The 9,810-nt window shown below is 46.0% G+C and overlaps 1 protein-coding gene across 3 annotated transcripts in view; it reads left to right on the plus strand.

Annotated features, from left to right (window-relative positions):
- The first annotated feature begins 313 nt into the window (after positions 1–313).
- Positions 314–9,810, plus strand: part of LOC120562391 — an 11,104-nt gene continuing 1,607 nt past the window's right edge. Inside the window, exons 1-10 of one of the 3 annotated variants that reach the window (XM_039806111.1) lie at positions 314–415; positions 1,247–1,520; positions 2,592–2,750; positions 2,784–2,802; positions 3,241–3,317; positions 3,735–3,933; positions 4,574–4,822; positions 7,209–7,380; positions 7,467–7,615; positions 8,477–9,810. The exon at positions 8,477–9,810 is cut by the window's right edge and continues 1,607 nt beyond it. In XM_039806111.1, coding sequence (XP_039662045.1) covers positions 336–415; positions 1,247–1,520; positions 2,592–2,750; positions 2,784–2,802; positions 3,241–3,317; positions 3,735–3,933; positions 4,574–4,822; positions 7,209–7,380; positions 7,467–7,615; positions 8,477–8,589 — 1,491 coding nt within the window. In that variant the 5' untranslated portion in view covers positions 314–335 and the 3' untranslated portion in view covers positions 8,590–9,810. Of the gene's footprint in view, positions 416–1,246; positions 1,521–2,591; positions 2,803–3,240; positions 3,318–3,734; positions 3,934–4,573; positions 4,823–7,208; positions 7,381–7,466; positions 7,616–8,476 lie in introns of all 3 variants that reach the window. The other 2 variants (XM_039806109.1, XM_039806110.1) reach the window with 2 other exon arrangements.

The following is a 9,810-nucleotide window of genomic DNA, read 5'->3' on the forward strand; positions in this document are numbered from 1 at the left end:
CCATACTCCGGTTCCCAACCCCCTCCCCTACTGACTGAGCTACTGCCACCCTTACAATGAGCTGTTGCAGCCTTTAGGGCTTGAATGTATACTGTGTAATGTTTTACTCCTAAGAATGCCTTGTTATCATAGAAAATATGCTTTTGTTATAGCTGTCCAGACTACTGTGTCCTGCAAGGACTTTGGCACGTGCACTGAGCCCTTCATAGCCCCACTGGATCCTCTAAGGTCAACAGCCACACAGAGACCATCTAAGAGACCTCGCCTGGAGGAGGAGGGAGGAGGAGGAGGAGGGAGGAGGAGGAGGAGGGGAGGAGCCTCTCCAGGGCAGCTCAATGATTACTTCTCAAGGGCCGGACCCAACCTCTGACCCTGCAGACTCAGCCTCAGCTCTGACAGAGTCAACAGTCAAGTCGTGAGTTACAGAAATGTCTTTGTCTAAATGTAGATCATCAGTTTTCAGTTTGTTTGCTCTATTTCTGCAGTACTACAGACACAAATACACACTACACACACACACACACACACACACACACACACACACACACATACACACACTACACACACACACACACACAGATACACTCCGATATATATATACACATACATACACACACACACAGACACAGATACACTCCAATATATATATACACACACACACACACACACACAGAAACACAGATACACTCCGATATATACACACACACACACACACACAGAGACACAGATACACTCCGATATATAACACACACACACACACACACACACAGAAACACAGAACACCCGATATAACACACACACACACACACACACAGAGACACAGATACCCGATATATAACACACACACACACACACACACACAGAAACACAGATACACTCCGATATATACACAACACACACACACACAGGACACAGATACACTCCGATATATACACACACACACACACACACACACACATACACAGATACACTCTGATATATACACACACACACACACACACACGTGCAGATACACTCCGATATATACACACACACATACACAGATACACTCAGATATATACACACACACACACACACACACGTGCAGATACACTCCGATATATACACACACACATACACAGATACACTCAGATATATACACACACACACACACACACACACACACACAGATACACTCAGATATACAGACACACACTATATTTAGCTTTCCTGAGAGTGTTGGGTTATTGCTGAAACTGCCCCCCAGAGATGCTGCCCTCCCCCCCCAGGCCAGCAGGAAGTACCTGGTGTATGAGAGCTGTCTGATGGAGCTGTTTGAGCGCTGTGCTCGGTGCCAGCGGGCCTGTGCTGTAACAACCACGAGGCTCGGGACCTTGGTGTCAGTGGAGCAGCTGTGCAGCCACTGTGAGTCCTCCCGGAGGTGGAGGAGCCAGCCTCTCGTGGACCAGACCCCAGCTGGGGACGTCCAGCTGTCTGCTGCAGTCTACCTCAGCGGAGCCTCCTTCTCCACACTTCACAAGGTAAATGGAGAAGGAGTGTTGGCCCTGACACACCAAGCTGGTAATGGTCCGTCTGACAGTCTGGCGAGTAGGGCTGGGCCATACGGAGAAAATCAGATATCACGAGATATTCTTGACCAAATACCTCGATATCGATATTGCGGCGATATTCTAGGGTTGACAATTGGTGCTTTTAACAAAATATGTTCAAACTTAGATTTTAGATCAATAATCATCAGTCATGTGGATATAAGGACTAAGAGGGTAAAGGTGAATAATAGAACAGTTACAACAGTCTGGTAGGTTCAGAACATGACATCACTTTACTGTAATGCAGCCTTTACAACCAGGAACAGACAACACTTACTGTACGTCATATCGCAATGTTATGATATCCAAAATCTAAGACAATATTTAGTCTCATATCACGATATGATATAATATCGATATATTGCCCAGCTCTACTGGCGAGGTCGGTGACTCGAGTCAGTTCGGTGTGTCCCGTGCCGTCGTCAGTCAGACGAGCTGTCGGCCTTCGTTTGGGCCGACCTGACTCGCTGGGTCGGAGGGCGGGCAGTCGGACTCAATGACCAATCTGATTGGTGGAGTTCTAGCCCTTGACTAGCGAATCAGTGCACTTATGTTAGCGTGACGAACGTCTCTCAAAATCTGAGTAAAGTCTTCTAAACTGACCTTTGTTGATCTGAGATGAAGACAGATTCAGGAACTGCACGGCCTATTTCTCTCTTCACATGTTTGCAGAAACACGTTTCGTGAACTATTTTAGTAAGAAAGAAGAAACCAGACCCATGTGACGCGTTCGTCCAATCAGCTGCCGGTTTTCATTTTTTGGGCGACAACACCGATGAGCGCCGCCTGCTGTTATGGAGACGTATCAGGTCTCGTCTCTTCGGTGAGTTCTGAGGAACTTTTGGACCAACTCGGGGAGGCAGTCAGTCCGACTGGCTTTACTGCTGATGGCCAGCCGTCTGGTTGGGGGGGTCAGGGGCTTAAAGAAGAGCGTGCTCCATCGTTGAAGATGGCATATGTTTCATATTCTAACAAGCTGATGTGGTGTTGGTCTACCATCAGGTGTTCAAGGCCATGCGTCTGCAGATGTTTCCGTATGACACGTTCTGTCGGTATGCCAGGATGTTTGTGGAGCCGGCTGTAGTCCACAGCTGGAGGAAGTCCCAGGAGGTGATGCTGCAGCAGCTCAGCCAACAGGACAAAGTCCCACTGGGGGGGGACATGAGGGCCCACTCAGTCCCACTGGGGGGGGACATGAGGGCCCACTCTCCAGGTACCTTTTTGGAAATGCTAAGACTAGAATATGCAGTGTTTCCCACAGAGTAGAACGCAATTTGTGGTGCTGTGTGTGTGTGTGTGTGTGTGTGTGTGTGTGTGTGTGTGTGTGTGTGTGTTGTGTGTATGTGTGTGTGTGTGTGTGTGTGTGTGTGTGTGTGTGTGTGTGTGTGTGTTATTATGAGACACAGGGAGACGGAGGAGAGCAGGGAAGGGAAATGCAGCTGAATGAATGAATGAATACGCTTCGTGTTTTAAATAGCGTTAAAAAAAATAATAATTATGAAATGCAATATGTGGCGGCCGGTGTTGTTTGCACCGCCACAAATGAGTCTCTGTGTGGAAACACTGATATGTTTGATAGTATCTATCATCGTAGACTATCATAAACACATACCACAGACTTCAGTACCAGACTGTGCCAATGTTTCCACAGGCCACTGTCCAAAATATGTCAGCTACACCACGATGGAGCTCAGCACCAACACTGTAGTCGATGTCCAGCTGGTTCAGGTGGGCCGGACCAATCACATTCTACTGTTCTATTGTTATACATTTAGCCAATCTCACACCTTTTAAATATGGATCCATGCTTATTAGGGGTGGGGGAACAAAATCGATACAGTATAGTATCGCAATACTGTATCGATATACAGACGCCAAGTATGGATCTATTATTATATATGTGTTGGTCAGTCTGTCTGATTGACAATCCCATTTTGCAGCAATAAAATTGAAGTGAGATGAACAAACAGAGAAATGTATCTTTTTAGATAAAACAGATGTTGACAAAGTTTCCTTTTGGGGACATCATTTGAAATTGGGAAAAATTTGAAGTTAATAATATAATAATAATATCGTATCGTGATGATATTGCATCGTGAGGCCTGTGGTGATTCCCAGCCCTAATGCGTATGCTTCTTCTGACAGAGCGCTGAGGTTGGGAGCCCACACATGGAGAAGGAGGGCCTGAAGAGGAGCCTGGCCTTGTTGGCTGCACGAGGCGTAACCATCGATTACATCGTCACCGACCGCCACACGCTAATTCAGGAGTTCCTGAGGGAGGAAAACATCCCCCAGTTCTACGATGTCTGGCACATGGAGAAAAGTATAGTTCCTTTTGTTACAAGTGAGGGGAAATCATAGACTGATGTCATGAAGTGGTGTATGTACGACACGCCAACTCGTATACCATTATTGGTGTTTTATCAAGACGCTTTGTAGCGTGTTTATCAACGCCGTTTGGCCTCCATTGACTTACATTACCTTTGTTTGCGTGTGAACTGACGCCGTAGCGAGTAGTATGAAAGGGAGAAAATCTGCGGAGGGAGGTTGGTCGGGGGGGGGAGGAAGGGTCAAACAACACAGGACCTTCACCCAGGAGACCGGGGATCAGGTCCTGTGTGTGGCGTTTCCTCTCTCTCTCGTTTGTGTAAAGTCAATCCTGTTCTTCTTTTCCTAAACCCAACCGTAGCTTTCTTCTCGCCATAACACTCCACGTATACAGCGTAGACACACACACAGATAGCTGAAAATACGTCCAGGTAACACGCCACTTGGCTTTAGGAAGTGGGCGTGTATGTTTACGCAAAGTCATGATGTCATGTTGGGAAATTGCATAAATATTTGCTGAATGTATTCTGTAGTAACGTTGTAGGCCGATACCTGGCGAGTCTACACATCAAGATTCATGACAACACCTTCATATTGGATTAACTGTTATTGAAAAAAACAAATATATATATATATATATTTATTCTGATTTGTAGGACTTTCAAAGAAAATAGATAAAATGACCAAAAAGAAGGGCTGTGAGAAAGTGAAGAGGTGGATTCCAGCCATCAGGAACCACGTGTACTGGACCGCTGCGTCGTCCCAGACGGGCCCGGAGAGACTGGCTAAATGGACCTCCCTCCTCAACCACGTACGGGACGTTCACACACACCAGGACCCCCTCTTCCCACAATGCCTCCATACAGTCGGAAACACAAGGGACAAGAGGAAATGGCTCTCAGCAGGTTGGTTTCTTTCAACTGGTTTGGTTCTATTTATTAGCTGGAATTATGGCCATTACCAATAATATGATATGATGTATTGTGTATATGTGTATATGTATATGTATGTATGTGTGTATAATATATGGAGATGCATGATTGACCGGCTGGTGACCGGAATTGGCCGATTTTCAATTGATTGGCCATGACCGGCGACTGGCCGGTCAGTCTGATGTATGCCGGTCAAATGCTGTAAATAAATAAGACTGTAAAGGCTACCATACACAATGTATAGGAATTATATATAGGCTAGCAAATAATAACAATAAAGCCACTATTAATGCACTGTAATTGCTGTAGCATGTAAATATAATGCACATAAAATACAAACGTGAGCAAGGGCGTTCAGCTATAGTTATTATATGGAATATAACCGGGCTAGGAGGAGAAGAACACACAGAACCAAATCACCAGCTAACAATCAACTGATAACACAAGTTCTACCACTTACACTTCTCAAGGACACACACACTTTCCTAATACATCCCGCCTACTTACACCGCGTTCCATTACATTCCTCCTTCTCCTCCGTTCTCTTAATACATCCATTACACTACTCCTCATGCGTTACATCTTACACGTTCTACTATCCATACACCGCACCACTTCTCTCCTTCCCCACTCTTATCCATCCATGTACACACACGTTCTCTTCTACGTCATCCACATGTTCTCTTATACCAGGACACACACACTTTCTCTTAATCTCCAGGACACACACCGTTCTCTTATACATCCATCCACCACCTTCTCTTTTACACACCCGTTCTCTACTCCGTTCCCACGTTCTCTAATACATCCACGTTCCTGGCTTATCCATCCAAACACACACCCGCGTTCCTCCTACCATACCACCACGTTCTCTTCACATCCACATCTTACACACGTTCTCATACATCCGCGCGAAACACCCCGTTCCAAGGACACGTTCCTTCCTTCCTTCTTTTCATCCATCGTTCGCGTTCTCCATCCCTTTCCGTTCCACTCCTCCATCCCGTTTCCAGTCTCTTCCCAGTCTTTCCACCTCCATCCACGTTCCTCTTTATACATCCCCTTCTCTTTCCCACCATCCATTACGTTCTTTCCACCCCGTTCATCCCGCTCTTCTTGCTCCATCCGCATTCCACATGTTCCTCCATCCACTCCAGCGTTTTCCCGCATTGCCATCCTTTCTCTTCCACCACCGTTCTTCCCTTCCTTTTCCATTCTCTTTCCTCCCATTCCTCTTTCCTTTCCTCCCTTTCCTCCCTCCTCCATCCATCCGACTTCCACTTTCCTCCCTTCATCCGTTCCTTCTCTTCATCTGCTTCCGTTCTCTTATGCCATCCATTCCTTTCCTTGTCCTTTCCACCACATTCTTCCTTCTTCATTCTCATCCCGTTTCCGTTCCTGCCACCCAAAGTTCTATTTCCGGTTCTTTTACATCCCGTTCCTCTTCATGCGGGTTACCTTCCTGCCAACCGTCCTATTCCATGTTCTCATCCGTTATACATCGTTCCATCCGCTCTCCCTCCGTTTTCCGCCATCCGTTCCTTCTTCCGCCATCCACGTTCTCTTCACCGTTCTCTTCATCCGTTCTTCCCCATCCAGGCCATCCGTCCGTTCTCCGTTCTCCTTCTTTCCTTCTCTTTTCCTTTCACTGCCATCCACGTTCTCTTTTCCTCTTTCCTTCCTCCTTCCACCATCCATTTCCTTCCTTTCCTCCATCCTCCTTCTTCTCCGTTCCTTCCATCCATTTCTTTCTATTTCCTTTCTTTCACCTCCTACTTCCTTTCCTCGTTCTTCCATTCTCCATCCACCCATTCTCTTTCCATCCGTTCTTTTGCCGTTCCACCCGTTCCTCCTTCCATCCATTCGCCCGTTCTCTTGCCATCCGTTCTCTTAATACATCCATAACACACACACACGTTCTCTTAATACATCCATAACACACACACACACGTTCTCTTAATACATCCATAACACACACACACGTTCTCTTAATACATCCATAACACACACACACGTTCTCTTAATACATCCATAACACACACACACGTTCTCTTAATACATCCATAACACACACACACGTTCTCTTAATACATCCATAACACACACACACGTTCTCTTAACACACACACGTTCTCTTAATACATCCATAACACACACACGTTCTCTTAACACACACATGTTCTCTTAATACATCCATAACACACACATGTTCTCTTAATAAAAAATGCTCTATTAAAGAAAAGAACAAACTATTTGTGTGTGCTGTAAAGTGGTTAGAAAATCTGAAATCTGTGTGGGCAGGTGGGCCTAGAACATCGTAATGGGTGCAGCTCTACTACATCATGTTTGTGTCTGGCAGGAAGTCGTGCGTTCGACAGGCTGGAGAAGGAGCTGACCAGAAAGTCAGTCCTGAAGGACATCGCCCAGCTCAGCCCCCACTACCAGGCGTCCTCTTGGGAGGCCTTCCAGAGCACCGTCCTGCAGTTCGCTCCTAAAGACCTGGTCTCTCCATACCTGGGAACGCTGTGCAGGTACCTTAAACTGGGTTTACCTTTTGAGAAGATTGTCCCATGTCTTGTTATTGTTTTCATGTGTGATTTTCCTGTCCCTGTCCCAGACTCTACCTGGCTGCTCTGCATTATAACGAGAATGCTGACGGAGGACGAGCCCCAACATCGTCAGGGGATCCTCTTCTCAAACGGAGATCTCCAAAATCCAGGACGGGAGAGAGCCGAGCCAGACCGCTGAAGACAGAGGCAACATTCAGTAAGTGTATTTTATTTTGTTCCACTCATAAACATAAACATTTACATGCAACATGACATCATGACTTCACGTAAACATACACGCCACTTTCCTAAAGCCAAGTGGCGTGTTATCTGGACGCATTTCCAGCTATCTGCGTGTGTGTCTACGCTGTATACAGCGAACGTAAACCTACACGCCACATGGCGTGTTACCGCCGTCTTGCCGTGTTATGGCGAGAAGAAAGCTACGGTTGGGTTTAGGAAAAGAAGAACAGGGCTGGCTTTACACAAACAAGAGAGAGAGGAAACGCCACACACAGGACCTGATCCCCGGTCTCCTGGGTGAAGGTCCTGTGTTGTTTGACCCTTCCTCCCCCCCCCGACCAACCTCCCTCCGCAGATTTACTCCCTTTCATACTACTCGCTACGGCGTCAGTTCACATGCAAACAAAGGTAATGTAAGTCAATGGAGGCCAAATGGCGTTGATAAACACGCTACAAAGCGAGTATACGTCTTGATAAAACACCAATAATGGCATACAGATTGGCGTGTCATACATACACCACTTCATGACATCAGTCTGGTACATGACACAGAGTACTGCAACAGTACTGTCAACACAATGAACAAAAACAAACTTACTTAACCTAAAGACACACACACGAATGACTGGAGAGGAGGCTTTTCAAGTGCTTAATTTGTGGCTTTATTAACAAAAACACCAAAACATACTCAAACCAAACCAAAATACAAAACAATATATTAAATACCTGAGAAAATACAAAGTGCAAAATGTCAATATATGAACAGTTGTTGAACAGTCTAGTAAATGGTACTAGTGATTCACTTTTTTGGTTTTGTGTGTGTGTGTGTGTACAGGGTATGTAGATGATTTGATGGACCTGATCATGGAGAAAGTCTTTGTCGACCCATCATCATATAGAGATGAGATTCTGAAGCTAAACATCCCGCCAGACCGGTCTTCCCAATGAGCCTCCATATGTTCCCAATGAGCCTCCATATCTTCCCAATGAGCCTCCATATGTTCCCAATGAGCCTCCATATGTTCCCAATGAGCCTCCATATGTTCCCAATGAGCCTCCATATGTTCCCAATGAGCCTCCATATCTTCCCAATGAGCCTCCATATCTTCCCAATGAGCCTCCATATCTTCCCAATGAGCCTCCATATCTTCCCAATGAGCCTCCATATCTTCCCAATGAGCCTCCATATCTTCCCAATGAGCCTCCATATCTTCCCAATGAGCCTCCATATTTTCCCAATGAGCCTCCATATCTTCCCAATGAGCCTCCATATCTTCCCAATGAGCCTCCATATCTTCCCAATGAGCCTCCATATCTTCCCAATGAGCCTCCATATCTTCCCAATGAGCCTCCATATCTTCCCAATGAGCCTCCATATCTTCCCAATGAGCCTCCATATATTCCCTGGGCGTCAGGAAACTCCCATTGGATCCAAAGTACCACACCTGAGAGGACCCCTTCCTGTATCTTCTGACCAAGGAAGCCCCAGCACCAGCTCCCCGAGCTTCTATAAGCTCCAAACCTGTAACCACGGAGACACATCAACAACCAGTTCTCTAATGTCTGGTTCTAGGGTTGGTACCGAGACCCGGTGCCTTAATGACCGGTATCTACCGGACCGAATAGCAACGCAGATTTCGGTGCCTCTGATATGTCTGCGCTTCTCTCTGATGCTCCGAAACGGATGTTAGCGGCGACAGACACTTTGCTGCACGTGGCGCTAGTTACACCACACTCGTTAGCCTAGCGTTAGCTAGCAGCTGGATTAAACACGCTTACAATGCTGGCAGCTAAACGGTGTAAACCAGGGGGGTCAAACTCAGTTTCCCAGAGGGCCAGACATGTGTATATATAGATTATTGACATCCAGCGACAAATATGTTCAGAAAAGTGCCAAAAAAGTGTCAAAATTGTCTGAAAAAGTGACAAACACATTGTGAAAAGTGTCAAAAACTTCCAAAAATGTGGGAAAACATTGAGTAAAGCATCCAAAACCTTAAAACAAAGTGCCTAAAGCATTGATAAAAGCACATAAACCTCCGTAAAAGGTGTCAAAAATATCGAAAAAAGCACCAAAAATGTAAAAAGAATTATTTCTTTATTGTGAATCTAAATTGAAATGCGGGCCGGATCAAAACCTGCGAGGGGGCGGATGTGGCCCCCGGGCCT

Source organism: Perca fluviatilis, chromosome 7, assembly GCF_010015445.1.
Source record: "Perca fluviatilis chromosome 7, GENO_Pfluv_1.0, whole genome shotgun sequence".
In the NCBI taxonomy this organism is placed as follows: Eukaryota; Metazoa; Chordata; class Actinopteri; order Perciformes; family Percidae; genus Perca; species Perca fluviatilis.